Source organism: Micrasema longulum, unplaced genomic scaffold, assembly GCF_059751315.1.
Source record: "Micrasema longulum isolate JH-2025_06_02 unplaced genomic scaffold, ASM5975131v1 h1tg000987l, whole genome shotgun sequence".
NCBI lineage: Eukaryota > Metazoa > Arthropoda > Insecta > Trichoptera > Brachycentridae > Micrasema > Micrasema longulum.
In genome coordinates this window covers 578,667-601,630 of record NW_028278176.1, presented here as the reverse complement: position 1 = coordinate 601,630, position 22,964 = coordinate 578,667, and the positions used below count along the sequence as shown (strand labels likewise).

The 22,964-nt window shown below is 34.3% G+C and overlaps 1 protein-coding gene across 1 annotated transcript in view; it reads right to left on the bottom strand.

The window, feature by feature from the left end:
* Positions 1–22,964, bottom strand: part of Flo2 (flotillin-2) — a 704,941-nt gene that overhangs the window by 144,016 nt on the left and 537,961 nt on the right. Inside the window, exons 2-3 of the mRNA XM_088232453.1 lie at positions 15,650–15,744; positions 14,172–14,373 (exon numbers count right to left, since the gene is read on the bottom strand). Of these exons, the coding sequence (XP_088088579.1) occupies positions 14,172–14,373; positions 15,650–15,744 (297 nt within the window). The remainder of the gene's footprint in view (positions 1–14,171; positions 14,374–15,649; positions 15,745–22,964) is intronic.

The window sequence follows — 22,964 nt, the reverse complement described above, 5'->3', positions numbered from 1 at the left end:
CAGTTCGCACGTGAGTGCTGCGAAAATGAATACACGACGGCGTTTATTACGAGCGAGTTCACAAAAAATACAATTTATTTTATACCAAGATGTATTGGAGTTGTTAAAAAACGGACGGGAGCGACACGTTCACGTCGAGCAAATCGCTATTGTTACAAGGTCCTGTCCGTGCGCGTTCATACGAGAATAATGCGGCAGCGCGCGGTGATAGGTGTAATCATTGTTTCGCGGAGATAAACCACTCATCTATTTTCGTGGCTCGGAACAATGTTTTGTCCTACAAATCGCTGTTAAAAGTGGACATTAGCCGAGTCCTGAGACAAAACAATATTGTATTTTCCACGTGTGGCCGATACATTATTTACGTCGTTTGATAAACGAATACACAGAATATGTAGATATATTTACTTACTTAATTTAATCACTTTATTAATTTGATACCTCCTCCACTAACTTTTAAAATAATTTAATTATATTTTTAAGAAATTTTGGTGATTTTTTAAAGTCTGGCTAATCACAAAACCTAAAAAACGCATTTGGCAGAAAACAGCCAGATCTTATATTGAATGATACCTCATTTAAACTTTGAATGAACGAGCTGACTTTCTGTATCAAAACATGTTTTTTTACTACAGGTGTGTCAGAATATTTGGGCAGCTAAAATAATTGTATATTTATCCACTTTAATTGATTTAAAAGCATTAGATTTCTGGACGCATTAATTTTCTCATTAGCATCATACCCTCTATTTTTCTAGTGCTTGTGGGTGTTTTATGAAAATTACTTAGTTCTATGTTTTTGCAGACAAAAAATATTTACCATTGACTCTATATCTGTATATGAATGGTTACCTCTCTCTAGTCCAAGCATCCGCGCTACTGTTTAAAGCAAGCGACGTTGGACTGAATCAATGTGATTTATACGATGCACATATAATGGAGAAAAGACCACGGAAGCATATTCTAGAAGAGAGCAAACAGTTGAGCAAAAAAGAGTTTTGATAGTGCGGACATAAATAAAACCAGAGGATATTCTGTTGATGAAGCCAAGTAATTTCACTGATTTATTTACTGTATTATCTATATGCTCGTTGTACGCCAGTTAATGGTCGAAAACAACTTTTAAATCTCTGATGGACTTAACTACATTAAATTGGGAGTTAAGTACTCGAAGGAAATCGGTTGTTTTGTTCTATGAAATGATATTGTTTTGCATTTTTAATATTTAGTTCTAATCTTTGTAGTTAAAAAATTTTATTACTGATTGAAGAAGACTTTGATTAAATTATTTTAAGGATTTTGCTATCGTCCGCGAAGAACCAAAAGCGAGAGTTCGAGAATGATTAAGAAACATCATTAATAAACAAATTGAAAAGCAGGGGTGCCAAATGGGCACCCTGAGGTACACCCAACATCAACACTGGTTAACAAATCGTTATTTATTCGAACATTTTGTTTCCCACCAGTAAGATAAGAATTAATAAATGAGAGTAATGGATTCCATTGTATGGTCAACTTTGTCAAATGGAGAGAAAAATCCGTATAAAAAACGTCAATCTGCTGACCATCCTCAAGATATGCACTTGGCGTATTTAAATATTCCGTGTATTTTTTTTATCATACATTTATTCCTTTTCCAAGAAATCACCATCTTTGGTTTCGTAAATGTTACATACTATGTTTTGCTTTTGAACGCTCATCTCTTTGGAAAAATACCAGCCAATTAGAAACATCATTTAACGTGGGTTCAGTTTAAAACCAGTAATAAGGAATATTTTCCATCAATTTGACACGTGTAAACCTAAGAGCAGAGTGTAATGACGTAAAATCAAGATGCGTCTAAAGAAAATAATTATTTGAAAAGTCGAAGCATATATTTTAACAAATTACAACAGAGATGGGCTAGTTTAAGTGTCTACTGTGTAACATTCACCATTTTGCCTATGTTTGAACATCTATTTTTCTTCAATTATTCCATCAACATATTACAACAGAGATGAAGAACTTTTTAGAGAAGGCAATACAAAAGTGAATAAGTTGGCCACTTAAACCAGCCAATGACAGGTCATAAGCCATGTAGATGCCTGGACTTCTATATTGCCTTCTCTAAAAAATTCTTCATCTCTGTTGTAATATGTTAATATAAACAGCTCCCCAGGGAGTTGAATCCAATCTTTGTCTACAAGTTACACAGCTGAAACCTTTATTTCTGCTGGTGAGATTCGTGTAATTGAATTATTTCACCTACGTACTAGGCAACGCCTGAAACTTTTATTTTTTCAATTTCTATACTTCTTCATGGACCAGGTGGATTTATTAACAATATTTTGAGTCTGTCCAAATTTTTCTCTGCAGCGCTCACGTGTGAACTGCGGCCGAATTTTCGTATTGTCCCAGCGTTCTGTCCCGCGCGGTCGAGGCTGTTCACGGAGCTGGGACAAGACAATATTGTCATATCTATTGTATTGTCCACATGTAAACGGCCCTTCACTGTCGTCTAATCGGGCCTAAGATTACTACCAACAAAAAATTTTGTTTGATGGTGTTGGCACCACTTCAGGGTGATCCTAACCTCGTTACGGGCATGAAACTTACAGGTACACCAACAATATCAAAGGTCGACTTGCAACAATGGCACAACCATATTTGAATTAAAAAATGTTAATACGTACGAGAACTTCATCATCACCTTTTGCACTGCATTTTTAATCCGATTGCAGCGTTTCTTGATCATTTTTGTTAGTCTTACGCGGGTACCGATCCAGGAATAATGAAATATTGCAGAGTAACCCATCCATTAAAATTGTTGAGGAATGGACGAGGTGTGCAGAATATCTCGGAAGAGGAAAATTTATTAAGTGGACTGTATTGTTGGGGAAAAAAGGTTGCGCTATTCCTCTACCTGCTGATTATGAGGCGTGATGAGTGCAGGAACCTGGCTGGTGAAGCTGGCGGTCGTGAGATGCTGGCACAGCTTGTACGGAGCTGGCGGTCTAAAAGGACGCAGGCGCAGCTCGCTTGAGGAAAGATTAGTTGAGCACTTCACTCGTTAATGTTAGATTTTGTACTGATAATGTAATGTTTTTTCCGGCACTCAAACGTAGAATTATTGTTACATGGCGTGCGCTAGGAAATAGGAAGCACGGGTAGGTAGATATGAATTTGGTTGAGAATTGGTCCGAACACAAATATTACATTAAGATATATATTGTTTAGCTAATAAATAATTTCAAAAACAAAACATTGTTATATAATCCAGACGCTTTCCGACGACACTCTATCTACCTATATGAATGTTTGTTTTGAACAAAAATCATTGCCATCCCACGAAACGATGCGATAGACCCAGCATCCCCACTCTCTTTTGGCAACTTATTAAACATAAAAGTCCTTTATGAAACAGATTGTTTTGAGTTGCCTGGATTTTTGTTTTGGGGATTCTGACACTTTACCTCCCCTCGTAGGACAGCGATGAATTACGTTATTGTGCTGAACATCACAAAACTTGTATTCGGGAAATAATAAATAATAAAAATTAATAAATTTATTAATTTCAATATTAACACTTAAGTATTTAAAATGGCTCTTTGCTTTACCGAAAGCATGTTCAGTACCGTCTGCACTAAACTGTTATTTTTTAAACGTCTTCACAAAACAGCTTAATTTGTGAAGCGGTAACTGTTTTTGCTATTTTTATTTTAAAAAACGAAATGCTCATCTTTAGTCCACTCCTGTCTAGTTTTGAGCGTATTCATATCAAATTACGCTTCCCATCCTAAATGGGCCTGCCACACACTCGATGAGTGGCATGGGAAGTAGCGAGGAAAGGAGGCAGAGACGTAGTGTGGCAACATTACTCGTCATGCCGCACGTCATGCTCCTCGTCGTGCCCACCGCTCCCTATTTTGTCGGTTTTTGGGCGGGAATCAAAGGACCGGCAATATGAGCGAGAGTAACTGGCAACATAATCGCGCGGTCGCAGTACGCGTCGAGCGCTCACACAAGATGCACGCGTCATTTTTGAATGATGTATATTTCTTTGTATGACATTGATATAATTAGCCATACTAAAATGCATAAAGCTCACGCTGTCACAGTTTCATCGTCCATTGAATAGCATGACAAATGACAAGTGCGGAGCGTCGCGATTAATTGCGCGAGTAGAGCAGTGTGTGGGCGGAGAGGGCAACATCGGGCGAGAGGGCGGCAGCGCGAGGAGCAAAGTGAGGAGCAGCGCAAGGAGCATAGTGTGGCGGGGCTATAAAAGACTTGATTTATTAGTTCCACATGTGTAACATAATACTGATATAATAAAATAGGATAGAATTCATAAGTTAAGTAAACCTTGATAAAGAAGCTTGTATAGGTTTAAAACCAGTCGGTAAAAAAAATAAAAAAAGGTTAAAAACAAAGTTGTTTTATTTATTTTAGCTATTGTATTGTTCACATGTATGTAAACGGGCTTAAGGGTTAAACATCCGAATGCAGTGTACTCGACTAATTCCGACCTCAGTAATGAATCATGACTTGACAGTCAACCGTAAAAGATCAACGCACCACATTATACTGATAAGGAACAGTGTAACAAGGTTACACTATTGTACAATACCAGTATTCTAGTATATATGACGCTGGGTTCAAATGTTTGACCAAGGTCGCAGAGGCTAAAAGAACTCGGGGAATGGATTGATGAATTTTGATGCAATCTAATCTCACCACACAACACGTTGGGTGAAGCGTTCACGTAAACCAGCAAATGGAGTGTTATTTGCTTTCAATCCGATCTGTTAGTCCTATGCAAAACCCTCAACGAGGAAATTCAGTGCTACGAGAATCAGATACAAAAAAAAATCTCGCACGCGGAATAAATTAGAGCAATTTGACGGTCCCTACCTTCGTGGTCCAGTGAATTTGAGAGGAGCAGAGAGAGCATAGAAGACGACGAGCGATCCGGTCGGCCAATCGAGGCCAGTAATTAAGAAAATGTGGAGAAAATTTAAAATTTAATATTGGAGGATACCAGAATGAAGGTGAAAATGATAGCGGAGATTATTAGCCTATCCACTGGTACCATTTTTTCTATTTTACACGACCGCCTACACATGTCAAAAGTTAGTGCAAGATGGGTGCCGAAATTGCTAACGCCACTCCAAAAATGTCACTGCGTACAAAGCTGCAAAAGGATTTTGGAGCTCTGTGGTGAAAATTCTAAATAAATTATCGACAAAACTGTTACTGGGTATGAAACTTGGGTTTATCACTATGATTCGTACATCAAAAGTGCATTTTGCGAGGTTAACAGGAGAGCAAAAACATAGCTTTGTATTTTTTAAAGGCTATCAGATACTGAAGAATTGCCAGAAAATTCTGGTCGTGTGGTTACAAGAGGAGATCCCAGCAGAATGCTCGTACGAGGTTTTCCTGCAATGTGAATGATTTAATACCAAAACACGCACGACTTTCGCTCAGAGAAATTTCTCTTTTGTGGCCCCAAGAGTGTTCAATGTCCTTGATGAACATATTAAGTTCTCCAAAACGAAAGCCATTTTCAGAAGACGTGTACATGTTTGTATTTTGTCTAAGGAAAAAAACCATTGCAGGAGACTGCTGCGAGACAGTGCATACTACAGTAATAATAAGCGTGTGGCCCAGATGTTTATTAAAATGAATGTTTTTTTTAATTTATTAATTGATATAGTTACATAAATGATACCAGTTTTTATTTATGTACAATCTACTTTTATAATTGTGTAATAAATTTTATTTGTAGTATTATTTAGTAATATGCATGCTTCTATTTTCTATCATGTTGTATCCCAACTCAACACAGGGCTTATGGCCTCAAAAAGTTAGGGATGCATTTATATTTTTTGTAATATTTATATGACTAAATAAATAATAACAAAATAAATTGTATTCGAGTCTGCTAATCATATATAATTAATTTCCTCCCGCTATTTTTAACGAGGAAATGGTTTGCTGAAAATACCTGCATATCCATCACTATTCATACTGTCATATTGCTATGTGCTGATGTGGTTGCATACAGAAGGATAATCGTCGTCCACTAGATCAATTGATAAGACACGAAGAAGTATTACATTAATTTATTATTATAAAGGTATTCATCATCAGTGACGCTACAGCCCTTTGTGGGCCCTGAGCTCCTCCAGAATCTGTCTCCATTCCTGTCTGCACCCTGCGGCTCTTCTCTAATTCGTCAAGCCAATTGCTCTAATGCCACTTTCCTCACTATCCAGCCATCTTAATTTTGGTCTGCCACTGCTTTGTCTACCTTCCGGAGTGGTATAGAGAATCTTTTTTGGGGTACGATTATCATTCATTCTACGCACATGGCCCATCCATTGTAATCTTCTTATTTGTATAAATTGTGCAATGATGGGTTGGCCAAATAGTGCCTCTAATTTATGATTAAACCGTCTTCTCCACACTTCTTCAGAAGACAGCACCTTCTTCCTTAATATTTTTCTTGTGATCATAACCCATCATTCGGCACCATATGCAATGACCAGTCTGATGAGAGTTTTGTAAATAACGGTCTTAGTTTTTCTAGAGAGCAATTTGGATCCGAGATGTTTAAACAAGCCATTATAACATATTTATGTTTGCTGCCGATAGCCGTGCTTTAATCTCGGTACAATAATGGTTATCATTAGTATTTACAGTAGGTACCTAAATATTTAAAGGCGTTGACATTTTCTATGTGGTGTGATCTAACGTCAATTGCCTAATGTACGTAGTTTATTTGTAACTTTTTTGCTTACATATATTAAGTCCTAAATGTATTTATTATAAAGGTATTATATTATTACATCAAACAATTCTACGACACTACCGTATTACATCGTCCTCTGACGTTATAACTACGTGAGATTACATTTTTAATTGCTTTCCAAAGAACTGCTTATGAAAATATATAATGCAATTTATGATCCTATAGAGAGGTAACCTTAAAAAAAAAAACTTTTATTTCTACGGCATCATTATGAGATTTTCTCCCCTCGCGAAATTCCAAGTGAATACCATTAGCGACCCTTTTAAACAAAAATACACGATTTTCGTATTAGATAAGTATTGGTCCATAAGGAGATGCGTTATTTTGCCAGGTGGGTAATTGCGATATTCATCTGAGCGCTAGGTAAATTCTGTGGGGTACGTTGTTTTTACCACTAGCTAACTGAAAGCAATATGTACCAATAGAAGTACCTACCCACTAAACACGTGTAGTTCATGTCTCCTTTGATTTGATCAAGCGATTCTCGTACATCAGGTAAATGTTTGCAAATTATTTTGTTAGTTCAAAATATGGAAATTAGAATAATTTATTGTATTTTCAAAAGCAATATGGACGTTGTGGAGATATGTTTTCATACATAAAAAAAAAGACTTTTAGAAAAAATACGTCGCTAGAAAAACGCAACATGTTTGGCCTTGATATTACTTCAAGATTCGTGACAATGTTCTAAACAAATTTGAATCGTCGGGAACAAATAAACATGAATCGTGACGTATTAGAGTCGTGGCCAATGAAATGATCGTTTTTGCGGAAATTCAAAATTACACATTTAAAAATATTTTTTCTGCTATTAATAATTAGCAAAAAAAAAATAAAGACAGTATTTCATAGACCTTTATTACTCTCAAAACGTTTAAAAAAATGTTTTATTTCCCTATTGTGAATGGTTATTTATTATGTTTTCTGTCCTGTACCAAACAGTCAATGAAGAAAGCATATTTTGCAAATGCGATACTTCAGCTCTGAATGAGGAAGTTGTGTTTTTTTTAAAAAATATTTGTTAATGCCTAGACTTTTAAACTAAGCCAATTTTTTTTTTCATATATATATATCGTATTATCAGCGCTCTGATTTTTTAAAGTTTTGTATTTCTGAAATAACTCCGCGTGTGACGTCAGAGGATCTTCTCAGCCGGTTCTCCCGATTGGTTCGTTTACGGTAAGCAAACCGGATATCAATATTATGTATCTTTTTTGGGTGATACCGTGTATGTTGGATTTGATCCGACGTTTCGGCTACCATTGCAGGAGCCATCTTCAGGGTAGCCGAAACGTCGGATCAAATCCAACATACACGGTATCACCCAAAAAAGATACATAATATTGATAACAGTGACCGTGAAAACCTTCGCACCTATTTAAGCCGGATATCCTTCACAGCTCTATCATTAGTTGATTCATACGAACCTGTGAAGTCGTTCAAAGTGGTGCGTTTTAAAAATAATATTTTTCATTCTTTTTTAGTACATTTTCAAGAAACTGCACTACAATTAAATGCTCTAATTTTTACCGCGCGCAAGAAAACATTTTTTTTAATCGAATTTCCCGTAGGGCTGAAGTTCCTCATTGAAGTACTTGAATAATAAACAAGGCAACGCAAAAGTTGGGGGTGTTAATGGATAATGCCGCAATTTATTAATGTACTCTAGTGTTTGGATACAATATACAATGGATACCCTGTTAGGTCGCAGGTAGGAATAAACTTTGCTTTATCTAGGCCAAGTTTATTCTACATGACACGATTCACAATAAAAGTGTTTTGTTCATATGTATATTAATAATGAATTCAAAATTAGATAAAAGTCTATTGAATTTCATTATTTATATCTGAAGGTCCTTTTTAGGACTTTTACTAGGTTAATACCTAAGAGAAATAAGCCCTTAAGCTCTTTTGCACAGAACAAAAGAGTTACAAATTTTGGTTTGGTTTTTATTTTAACAACAAGCGTGTAACGGGCGGTTACGGTTTGCTCTTGCGATTCTCGACACGAGTACCCCGTTCTATTGCTGTAATCTGTAGCTTACTTTGTAGGTTATGGTCATAGAATTGTTTTTCTCCATATGGGCGACTCTAGCCAGTGGCGGGTTATTACTCTAAGGTTAATTTATTTATTGATTCATTCAAAATTACACTAGTTTAAATATTTATGAACTTATTAAGGCTTTTTAGGCCATGCCCGTGTCAAGCCACAATAAATAACAATAAAAATACATAGTAAAATTAATTAGATCAAATTATAATGACATAGAATAACACTCAAGAAAAAAAAAGGTAAATGTAATAAATAATAAAATTCCAAAAAATACAATGTAAAAAAGATAATCATAAATAATTTTAAAAATATAAATTATACAAATTAAGAATCACACATAATCAAATATACAAAATAGTGGTATCATTGGCGGCCTCCGTGGTGTAGTGGTCAAGACGCTTGACTCACGCTCGGAAGGTTCCGGGTTCGATTCCCGGTGAGAACACAAAAATCAAAATGATTTTTTCTCAAGCCTGGGTGTTCTGTGATGAAATTCACCACTGTAATTGGGCCTACTGGCCTGTAGTGGTGCAAAAATAAATGAAAATAAAAATGAAATCATTAAAATCAACAAAATAATAGTAAAATATAGTATTATTAAAAAAAAAAACAAAATAAGCGTATCATTTAAATCAACAGAAAAAGAATATATATATAAAAGTATAATTGAAATGATGATTGAGATATGTTTTCTAGAAACTCACTCAACACTATAGTAAGAAATAAAAGAAACAGGAGTAATAAATCATATGCCAAATAATAGTACGTAATAATTCAATTATACAAAAATACATAATGAAAAAAAACATAAAAATTATCAATATATATAAAAAGCAAATAAAAGTATAAGTATGGAAGGAAAGCAGATTTGTAAATTTTTGCTAATCTCGAACTTTAAAAAAATTGACAACCTCGTCCCTAGCATATAATACACTAGTTTATATACAGTCGAACTCGGTTATAACGATCACGGAAATAGCGAGATCTCGGATGTAACGAGGAAACATTAGTTGACATTTTAGTTCATGGTTTTCTCCATACATTTATTCGCTGTTATAACGAGCTGCTTCTTGGACATACCGAACAAAAATATATTGTCCAAAATTACAAAAAAATCTTCAATTGTTAAAAACATCATTCTCGAAATAAGAACCTAAGTAATAAGATCCAAACGGTCGGCTAACGTAAAAGATAAATACTGCCGGGCATTGGGATCGGATTATGTTTATGATAGCTATGTAAGTGTCTGGGTTACCTAATTGGATTTTTCGCCGACAATATTGAAAAATGAACACACACGGTTTTTAAAAAATCCAATCTTTGTGAACTTAGTAAGTGCCGGTTCGGCACATTATTACAATTTACAGATGCTTTTGTAGTTTATGAATGACATGCTTGTTTCGGGGGTTTTTACGGGTTTTTTTTAGATTTTTAATGTTCTATGCTTATTTTAATACACAATAAACATTACAAGTGGGTGATGTCAAATGAGTTCTAGACCAGATCAGTTAAAACCGAACCCATGAATTATAAACATGTCTACTAACGAGGGGAAGTGTCTCTCAATTCGTGAAAAAGTGGCAATTTCCCAATTTTTTTTTTAATTTTCTGGATGAATATATATGTATTTATTTTTTTTATATTTTTTTAAATTTATTTATTCACACTCTTTATCAAAATACAATTCCATGTTCACTTTGCCCAGCTAACAAGGGTACATACCCCGTTCTAAGCTAGGCAATTACATTTTAATATATTATAATAGTAAACCAATTAATAAAGAGCACCGACAAACAAAATATAAACTTATTCGGATACACATTTTGATTCATATACATACAGACATACACATATATACACACATATATACACATGTACATACACACACACGTACATACACCCACGCGCATACACATACATACATTCATAAAAACATAGACAATTTATTTATGCGAAACTTCATGGTTGTCAGCTAAATTTTTTTATTTTTTATTATTCCTTATTTTTTATATTTTATTTTTGACATCCAGTAAGGTTCTCCGATCCGTGGCATGCATCAACTTTTCTGACTCCCTACGACCAATGTCATGAAAGAGCGAGGTCAACACCTTCCGTAACTTGACAACACTCCCGTCTTTCCACGATTCTGGCAAAAGGTTATGGACCTTTTTGCCTACGTAATAGTGTTGTCTCGATGCCAGAACAGTGTTGACCCCTTCACTTAGTTTTAGATCAATATTAGAGTATCTTGTATTATGATTGTGGTTGACGCTTGGGTAAATGTCTCTATTTATGTGTGTAACCACTACCGTTCTCAATATTTACTTGTTTACTTAGTGGCAATGTGCTAAAGCGATTGTATAAAAAAACATTTCTCTAATATAACGAGTAACGCTTATAACGAGCGAATTCTATCGGCCCCATCTTCCTCGTAATAACCAAGTTAAACATAAAAAAAGAATCACAACAATATTACATAAAATTCATTAAAATAACATTATAATACAATGCGTCTCGGGCTCAAGTGACCGACTGAAAATGCATGAAAACTTCAAAAGAAGGTTTATTAATAAAAATAAAATCATTTTAATAATAGCTCTTCTACTTTTTATAGATGTGTTTAGAATTTAGCAAGTCGTAGTAATTATAAAAATCTTAAATTATTATGAAAATAAATCTTTGTTATTAGTATTACACAATTTTAATTATTTTACAAGAACACTACTACAGTTTCGGGAGAGCATTCCTCCCATATACGGGTGATATTAAGCTAATTGTAAATTCAGTATATTCTTTACGGTGTTATTATTGAATCTATACAAAAAACCAACGAATCAATCGGCGATGGAACCTTAAGCAGGGTGGATATTCCACTTTCATATCTAAAGTGTTAGCATATAATTACGGTTAGTTATACTAAACCAAAAATTATATAGTTTTATTTTTAAATTACAGAAGCAAAAATTTTACGTAATTAAAAAAAATGTAAATGATGTATTGTGTTAGTTAAGAGTCATAATTTCAAGTACCTATATCACATTTCTTCAAACCAATATAAAATACGTATACCGCCATCTGTTATCAAATAGAAAATTAATTCTCTTGCATGAAAAACCAAGTTGTATAATTTCGGTCTAACATACGAGGATTTGTTACTTTTTTTATTCATAGATGTCACTAAACCGAAAATGTATATATACAGCGTGTATAATTAAGCCTATCACACCCGAAACCACAATGATCTGTATGAGCAAGATGACATATAGGCATATACAGGGTGTTCTTTAAACCCTGTCACATCCGAAACGGCGATGATCAGTATGGGCAAGAAGACATATTAGCATATTTAAACAATATTTAGAATACAGTTTTTTTTTTTAAATAAAATATTTAAAAAAACAAATGGTTGCTTACTTCTGCAGGGAAGAAGCGGGGGGGGGCGTACCCATGTGTTTGACGGGTTATCAGATTCCCCCTCCCCTTTCCTCGCTTCTCTTGCAGAAGTAAGCAACCATTTGTTTTTTTAAATATTTTATTTTTGTAAATTTTATTCGTTCTAAAAATTTATTTTAATGAGCCAATATGTCTTCTTGGTCGTACTGATCATCGTGGTTTCGGATATGACAGGGTTTTAAGAACATCCTGTGTATATATATTTTTAAATTTAAAAACGTTTCAAAACTTTAAAAAAAAACAACAAAAAACCAAATGTTTGCTTACTTCTGCAGAGCGCAGAATAAGCTACCCACTCCGCACTCTTGTTTTCTCCCATGCAGAAGTAAGCAACCATTCTGTTTTAAAATTTATTTTTTTTAGTTTTAAAATTATTCTTTTTTTTTATACGCTAATACATCTTCGTGCTGGCCTATAATGTAGTGGTCAGGGCATTAGCTCACCATGCAAAACCAACTGCTTTTGTCATAGTTTCTAGAGTTATTTTTTTTTTACTGGGCACATGTAGCAATTCTTATTATATTGTATTTTATTAACCAATGGTCATTTACTGGGGGGTGGTCATTTACATCTTTTTGCTTTGACCCTAATTTATTTATAAAAATATAATGAGTCAAAAATGTGTCAATGTTTTCTTTTTCGGGTAAACTTTTTATTTGCTTTTGTATTTATTCTTAATTAAATTATCTAACTTAAATTTATTAATTTTTGCTTTACGTATATTTTTTATTTTTTCAGTTTCATATTTTCTACTTACTCAAAAAAAAAACCGGAGTGTAACTTTCAAAGTTAATTTCATATGTTTTTTATGTATTTATAGATTTCATAATGCATTCAAGATTTAGTATACCCACGCACAAGCCATGCCTATTTGGGATTTTTTTGTTTTTATATATAAAGTGATATATTATGTAATAAAAATGTAACCAATGTAAACAATAAAATTGTAAATAAATAAAGAAATGGTGATATAATTCCATTCGATCGAATTAATAAGTTGGTATGTTGATTTCAGGAAAATGTCAATAAAATTAACTGTTTTATCAATTGCGTAATATTTCATTTATACTAGGAAACTTATGCAACAGGAAAAATAATAATTTCATGCCAATATAAGACGCGTGTACCGGTGACGCGGAGGAATTTGCTGATGAGGAAATGAAGTAAAACAGTGGCAGAGCGCTTTAGCGATCGTCAATTACTAAATAATAATCAATCAATCTTGACAGCAGATTGACTTTTCTTGCTCGAGAGAACACTTTTATATTCCGGGTGGATATCTTAGACAACGTCAGCACAGACTGCTCTACCTCCCGGCTTCCAGGGGTGCGATTCTGAACGCTGTCGCGGAGGTAGAGGGCGCCTTGTCAGCGCGTAATTAGAAGGTAAATTATGTGCAAGCGAAGCGTTTCTATCTTCGCGAGAGCGTTCAGAAGATCATGCCGATTGGAAGAGCAGTCAGGCAACTAAAAATATCACTTTGGAGGTTTACATATTTCATATCAGATAAGGTATATTTAAGGGAAAAATACTTTTGTTATGGGAGAGTATTTATATCTTAATTGAGATATTGTTCAAGGGTTTCTGGCCTGATAAAACACACATAAAAACATATATTTTGTTTTTATCAAATAAATATGAATATGAATTTAAATGTAAATTTCTCGTCAAAATGACAGCACTAGAGTATTGTCAAAAGATCGGCAAAATACCAATGTATCAAATTTACGTATTAATCCCCGCAGTTAGTACACGCAAATTGAAGCCTGATATATGATTAAAATGTAACACGCCTTTCCATTATCCGTGTCCTATTTTTCTTCCAGATTGTCTAGCAATCAAAGCACATTGTGACAATTAATAAACTTACCCAGTATCGCGCGTAGGTGCCCTTCCAGAGTCTGGAGAACTGTCATCTTGATCTCCTTCACTGTCTTCCCGAGGAACTGCTCCGAGGCAGTTCCCAGGAGTTCGTCCGCTTTCATGATCTTACACTGCGCTACTCCCGTCACCGTCAGGGGAACACCTTGCGCTGTCTCAACGCTCTCGCACATGGGGTTTAGAGTCATCACCTGGAGAAGGAATGTAGAAACTTACTTCATTTAAGCAGGGTCATTTATTTTAGATTCTAATTAGTCAACTGTCAAATAAAAGAATACTTATACTACAGACGATGCAAATACCGAATTTGCTAATTAAATTCATAAAATATTCGACATCACACCTAAATCAATGCTCAAAGTGAAAACAGTCTAGAAGAAAATGGAAAGAACAACTACTACTACCATCACGCCATTTCCCCGTAGGGGTAGGCAGAGAGAATGGACCGCCACACAAGTCTATCCTGGAATACAATCCTAGCCTCTTCCACATTCATACATCTTGTCATACATGCCCTTTGGTTCTGTCTGCTTTTGACATGACCAGACTTAAGATTTTGGTTTATCTGATCATGCCACGTCTTATTTGGTCGTCCTCGTCTAACGTTGCCGTTCATTTTTGCCATATATACTTGTTTTACCATTCTCTCGTCGTCCATTCGTTCTACGTGACCAAACCATCTCAGAGACCCTTTCTAAATCTTATCAATTATGCTTGTCTCAGATTTACACTCTCGCCTGATTTCATCATTCGTAACCCTGTCATACATTTATTTCCCACACATTCGTCTAGGAGATCGCATTTCAACCACGTTCACTCGGCTTTCATCCTTCCTCTGCCAGTTCCATGTTTCGCTTCCATACATAAGTGTTGGGACTAAAACTCCGGAAAGAACAAACAAAACAATAAAATAATACGATGGTCAAAATGATTGGTTTCATGAAGAATGCGAACTCAATAACAATTGAAGAACAAAGGAAAGATAAAAAATATGATATGAATACCAAAGTTTTATCTGTCATATTAAATCTAACGACAAAACGTGCATAGGTACTACAAGATTTGGAAGGAATATTTTAAGGAGAATTAGACGATAAATACAAACTGAAGAGGACATAAAACATACTGCGGATAGTTTGGATCTATTTTTCTGTGCATATCGGCAGTTTAGTAGTCATTTGCTTTCTACGCATTAACTTCTAATACATATTTACAATTTGCATTACGTGTTGGGTTAAAGAGCCCGTCAAGTAAATAAATAAGCACTACAAAATTAGAAAAGTCCAACTTAAATATAGCTGAAGCTGGAGCAAGAATTTTCCAGATATATGATATTATGTTATACATCTCACGACCAGAACAATCAAATTCAGCATTACCTCCGCGTCACCACTAACAAAAACATAGCCACTGTAGACAAATAAGGTTTACTTCTAACACAAAGAAAGGGTTTTAACTTTGACAAACCTCGAGAGATAGTCTCTGGACATCTGTGACGAGCCACCATGCCCACGCCCATCCTCCAACAATGGTCTCCTTTTTCGTAGATCCACAACATCCACCTGAAATAGAAAACACAATGGTATTAAAGATAAATAATTAAAGTACAAGTTACAACATAGAAAAAGTAATATAACCAACGAAAAAGCTAAACAAGATGCTGAATGATGAAAACAACAACTTATCAACAAATCTACTCCCATAATCAATATTATGTACGAACATTATTTTTAGGCATATTCTTTATTTTATAATTTAAAAAATCCGCTAGAGTTACACAAACGTTAGTATAGTCAATTATGACAATAATTAGGACATAAGTTCTTTTCAATGTTGATATTAAATTTGTATACGGTAAGTCAATAAGGTGTTAAAATACATTGTGAAGTATTTTTGACTGTCTTGCATTTGACCTTGCTTTTTTGATGTGGTAATTTTGTCTGGCATTGGATTCGTATACGGTAGCAATTTCAGTGTAATTTTGTGAACAATTTTTATCGTCTCAACTTTCGTCAAGTTGTTTATATCAAACTAGCCTTTTTTTGTAAAATTCAGTCTTAGGGGTCAAGATAGGTAAGTTGTAGATTAGTTACATGATTTTTTTGTCTTTGTATGTCTTGTTATGTCTTATTATGCCTGTCTTATTACTGGTTAAAGACGATCGCGGAGCTCAGTTTGTTTTCAACATACGCTTTTCACGTCATGATTTTATCCCTTTTGTATATCGGTTTTAGGTCCGAGGATTAAATACGTAGTTTTTTTTTATTTTGGGGTTCGAACTGTCAGTAGGGTCGCTAGAAGGTGTAATTCTATTAAATGCTGCGAACGCTTAGTCGCATTCCGCCGGTAATACTACTGACTAATCTAACTCGTTACCGCCCACGTCACGAACCCTGGGCAATGGGATCACACTCATAACGGTGTGATCACAGCAGATAATGAGAAGATGAAAGAAGAGTTTCTGGCGCCTCCAAACCGGAACCAACCAGCTAAAAGAAGGTAAACCCGACAGAAAAATCTACCAGAGAAGCCAACGGAAAACCACTCTGGTCATCATTTCCCAGGAATCACTATGGCGAGTACATCAATAAGCAGTCATCCTGGCTGCGGAAGATGAGAGTAGCGCAGGACAGAAATGCTTTCGCTGCAGTGATCGCCAACGTCGTGGGGACCCGACAAGGCAACGGAAGGAGAATTAGTTTTTGTAAAAAACAATTTAGACAAACTCAAAATATTGATACAATAATCCAAAACGACAAGAACAATAGATTTATCTTCGTGAACAGAATTAGACGCAAAGTCAAAACAATATTTTGCCGAATGAGGGTACTGAATTTTGTCCATATAAACTACCGTATGTGAAAGAGAAGCGATTTATGATAATAACAATGAAGCTAGTAATTACTTTAGGTAAAGTTGTTTGGGTATTATAATTTAGTAGGTAGTATCTAGTCTCTACAACCGGTTTAACCTTCCGTTACAGACAGCGTTAGCGCAGGGGCAACGATTTTATTCTTAGACAGTTCGCTGTTGCATTTATAAATGCTAATGAAATCAGTGTTTTTACTATTAAAAAACATATCATGATACATGAAATAGATATACTCCCAGGAGCTATATAAAAAACTCATTTGGGACCGTACATAAAAAGAAAACATTTTTGTGACAATACGTGAAATCAGTACAATCCAAAACAGTAAGAAAACATAAAACACAGTGTTATACAATATCTAAATAAATTACATTAATAACTATCACTATCAAAAATATTTAAGTAATATTTTTTTAATTGCGACACTTTTAGATTTGCTCTTCAACTTTCCGTTTTTTAGTTCGTAAGACAGTTTACTGTTTAAATTGAAAAAGGCCAATATTTTTTACAGACTTTTTGCCGAACTTCATTGAGCGAAATTTAGACACGTGAAGATTTTTTGAGTTCGTGTATTGTGGTTGTGAATATCATGATTAAATGTGTATTTTAAATTTGTGTGAGCAGAAAAGTTTGCGGTTACTGTTATTCATAATGATAAGCAGTTCAAATGATAGATTTCCGGTTTCCAGGTAGCCATGTTTCTCAAGGTTTGATTTATTTTCACAGTTACGGGATTCTACTTTTAAATGTCATCACAACTCACCGACAAAAACTCGTGACGCTACGGGCGGGTACTTTCAAAATCAAAGCGATGATATATACAAAATTTGTTTTTTTTTCATTTGGTAGGATTATTTTTTTTAAGCCACTAGACTTCCTCATTTTGCACATTTTCAGTAATAATAATAAAATTTAAGATCAAGGAACTCGTCGCAGTACAGTGATGACATTCGGTAGCCGAGATTGGAAATTTGGCGTAGGAAATTGCATTAGTCACCCGTTAGAAGTTTCTCATTAGAAATTATTGAATAGAAATCCACCGCCAAGTTCATCTTTGCTTAGCGACGTATTTATTTATTTATTTATTTATTTACGGACAAAGTCCATTATAAACATTACAATTAAAAGAAATTTTTACAAAGGAATAAAAAAATATAAGGAACAGAAATAAGCAGCAAAGACAGATGATAGATTTTTTAGATTAAGTAAAAAGCATAGGCTAACTATACAGATTCTTTAGCTGATTTGTAAAGAAAGACATCCTTACACCATAATAATCAAGATCTTGATGATCGTTCACCCGCCTGATCATTCTGGGCAAAGGCGACTGTGCACCATAATTGGTCCTGTAGTGACCGAGGAAAAGCATTTCATTATTTCTTAGTCTACGGGTGGGAACGTTAAAAAGAATCTTTTGCAAAATTTCAGGGGCATCAATGAGACAGTTCATAATTTTATACATGCAGATTATATCTGCAATGCATCTGCGTTTTTCAAGACTTGATATGCTTAAAAACCTCTCCATATCAGAATATGAATAGTCTCCTCTTTCCAATCCCATCTTCCATGCAATTTTTCTTATAAAACGATGTTGAACTGATTCAAGGCGCTTGATATGAACAGCATAATGAGGGGACCAGATTACAGATGCATATTCAAGAATAGGGCGAACTAAAGAGCAATAAAGTGTTTTAAGTGTAAGCATACTTTGGAAATCAGACGTAGTTCTATTAATAAAGCCTAAAATTTTTAAGGATCTGTTTACTATATTATCAAAGTGTTCCAGAAAAGTTAGTTTATTATCTAGGATCACTCCAAGATCTCTTATAGAGGTGACAATCGAAAGAACTTGGCCATTAAGTTTATAATCAAAAATAAAAGGATGTTTACATTTATGGTATGAAATAATTTTGCATTTATCGATGTTAAGTTCCATGTTATTAGTTTTGCACCAAGTATGAAATGCATTTATGTCTTCTTGGAGTCTGACACAGTCATCAATATTTTTAATTAGCTTAAGTATCTTGTTATCGTCAGCAAAAAGCCAGAATTTTGTAAAAGAAAAAACATTAGCAGCATCATTAACAAACAGATTAAATAGAAGAGGGGCCAAGTGGGCACCCTGTGGTACACCAGAAGTTACTAGGAAGCTATTTGATATGAAGTTATTGATTTTTACACTTTGTTTTCTATGTGAGAGGTAGGATTTTAAAAACGATAAAAAGGGATCTCTAATGCCTACAGCACGAAGTTTAGCACATAAAATGTTGTGATCAACTTTGTCAAAGGCCTTGGAGAAGTCTGTATACAGTACATCAGCTTGAAGATTATTCTCGAACGCTGTAAAAATAGTATCAGTAAAAGAAAGCAAATTGGTCGTCGTTGATTTGGCTGTCCTAAATCCATGCTGCTCCTCAATCAGCACATTTTTAAATATAGGTGTTATTTTTTTTGTAATAATTGATTCGAATAGTTTAGGTACAGGAGATATCATTGAAATGGGTCTATAGTTAGTTACGTTAGATTTATCACCAGATTTGAATATCGGTCTTATTATAGAAATTTTCCAAATATCAGGAAATACACTCGTTGTTAAAGACATATTAAACAGTAAAGACAGAGGCTTGGCAAGACTAGATTTACAATTTGATAGTAGTATTTCAGGAATACCATCTGGACCAATACATTTACCATCAATCATGTATCAATCATTGCCAATTGTTTAATCTGATATAAAATGAAACGGTTTATTTTTACTTCTCGATTTCTTAACTACAACAATAAAATTAAAGGAACAGCCAGTGATACTAAACAAAATCACATATTCTGTAGAATGAGAATTTTTAATTGCAAGAATAAGACGCGAGTGGAAACAAATTTGCCTCGTGGCAAAATGGGTGGCCATTCACCTACAAGACAGGGTGGACGTGAAATATTAATAATAATTAATATGAAATACTGATCATCTCACCTTCAGATACATACACGCATACATATGCGCTCGTACAAAGTGTATTGTCGTACGGGATCTTATGATGGGGAGGTGCATCATTTTCTTGTCTCGACCCTCTCGTTAAGTGACAAAAGTCTGATCTTGGAGTTAGAAATTAAAAAAAACATATCGCTATCCTTTAGGGTAACTTTTTAAGGAGTTTGATGTTTTAGACGTTCGGCAATTGTATGTTAAAATAATATTAATTCATCATCATAATATTGGTGTTCTTTAAACCCTGTCACATCCGAAACCACGATGATCCGTATGAGCAAGAAGACATATTGGCACATTAAAATATTTTTTTAAAACGAATAAATTTTTTAAAAATAAAATATTAAAAAAAACAAATGTTTGCTAACTTCTGCAGTGGAGAAACGAGGAGGGGGGAGGAGGAAATCTGATACACCGTTAACCGCACGGCCGCGCCCCCCTCGCTTCTCCCCTGCAGAAGTAAGGAACCATTTGTTCTTTTTAATATTTTATTTTTACAAATTTTCTTCATTCTAAATAAAAAATTGATCCTGATCCCATACTGATCATCGTGGTTTCGGATGTGACAGGGTTTAAAAAACACCCTGTATAGATATACCACTCCATACAAATCCGAGCTTAAAAGCCGCCGATTGACCAGCGGAGATAGCAAATATCGTCACGTCGACTTTGACAAGCAAAACAAGTTGTACAGTAAAAAGCACAGACTGTTTACAGCGGTCTACTGTAAGTTCCATTCAGTATATCACTCCCTTTCGCGTACATGACACTTTTGTTTGTCATTTTGCTTTACGTTTAAGAATATACTGATCGATGAACAGCATGGATTTAGATCTGCCAGATCAACCACCTCTAACCTGGTAGATTATACCCAGGTTATTGTCAAAGCACTCGAAAATGGTCAGCAGATTGACGTTCTTTATACAGATTTTTCTAAGGCATTTGACAAAGTAGATCATAAAATTCTCATGTATAAATTACATGCCTTGGGAATAACAGATCCATTACTCTCATTTATTAAATCGTATCTAACTGGTAGGACACAAAATGTTCGGATAAATAACTATTTATCAACCAGTATTGACGTTACATCGGGTGTACCTCAGGGTGCTCATTTGGCACCCCTGCTTTTCAATTTGTTTATTAATGATGTTGCTAAATCATTCTCTTACTCTCGTTTTTGGCTCTTCGCGGACGACAACAAAATTCTCAAAATAATTCAAACTTTACAAGACTGCTTTCTTCTTCAATCAGACATTAACTATTTTAACCAATGGTGTAAAGTCAATAAATTAGAACTAAATATTAAAAAATTGCAAAATAATGTCATTTCATAGAACAAAACAACCAATTTCCTTCGAGTACCTATTAGAAAACTCCAAAATTGATGTAGTCAAGTCCATCAGAGATTTAGGAGTTGTTTTGGACTATAAACTGACATACAACGAGCATATAGATAATAAAGTAAATAAATCACTGAAATTACTTGGCTTCATTAACAGAATATCCTCTGATTTTACTCATGTCCGTACAATCAAAACTCTTTATTGCTCAACTGTTCGCCCTCTTCTAAAATATGCCTCCGTGGTCTGGTCTCCATTCTATGTCAATCGCATAAATCACATTGAATCAGTCCAACATCGCTTGCTTCGAAAAATAGCGTGGATGCTCAGACTAGAGAGAGATAATTATTCTTATGCTGAAATAGAGTCAATGTTAAATATTTCTAGTCTACAAAAACGTAGAACTAATATTGACTCCATATATATGTTCGGCATACTAAATGGTATAATCGATGTTCCATCATTACTGGGACAAGTAAAATTCAATATTCCGACTCGTAGATTGAGAAACAATGAAGTACTGTTCATCGATCAGCATAGAACAAACTATGGCCTAAATTTTCCAATGACCCGTCTTTGTCGTATTGTTAACTCAAGACAAGATCTGGACTTTTTGGTTTAAGTTTACAACGATTTAAACGAGCACTAAATAAATAGTCCAGATCTTGTCTCGATGTCCCTTATGTTTGTCAATGCTTCTTTCTTTTTTTAAAAATGTTTTAAAGTATTATTTTATTGTAATATTTAAACCTTATAAATTGTATACATGGACAATGTCCGTTAATAAATAAATAAATGTTTACGTAAGAGGATGTATGTATGTGAGCGTGTGTGCGTATAAATGTAATTTTTTAAATTTATTTATTTATTTATCAAAAGCACACAAAAATTTAAATACAAATTATCAAGTCCTACTGAACTGCATAAAATGCAGTTCGTCAGCTGGTGCTTATAGTTAAGTTCTAATATATAAACATAATCTTATCTTTTAAATTCTATAACGTATAAAAACTCTTATTCCTATGGAAAAAAAATGTATTCCCATGTACATCGAAAATAAAAAAAAGAAAAACACAAAAATAATTCAATATAAAAAACCACGTATTTGTATGCGGGTATATGTATATTTATGTGTATATATATATATATATATGTATGTATATATGCATGTATACATGTGTGTGTAAGTGTATGTATGCACGTGTGAGTATGTATGTTTATACGTGTGCCTACGGGTGTGTGTATGTATATGGAGATACGTAAATAAACATACATTCCTTTTTATAATAATAAAAAAAAAAAACAAAATATGCCGCATTTGGAGTAATAATGCAGCGCCCTATGCGCCACTGGATGTGAAAATGAAAATGATGATAATAACTAATTTATAAGCACGATGTGCAGTTTTAATCATTGTTGTAAATTTTATGGTAGAACGTCATCATTATTCGTAAGGAAAGTGTAGCAGATTATAATAGTGAAAATCGTAAGTGTGCAATGAAAGTGTAAAAATGACTTGAAAGAATAATAATTAGACAAATTAAGAACACCAATAACATTAAATTACAATGTAATTATAAC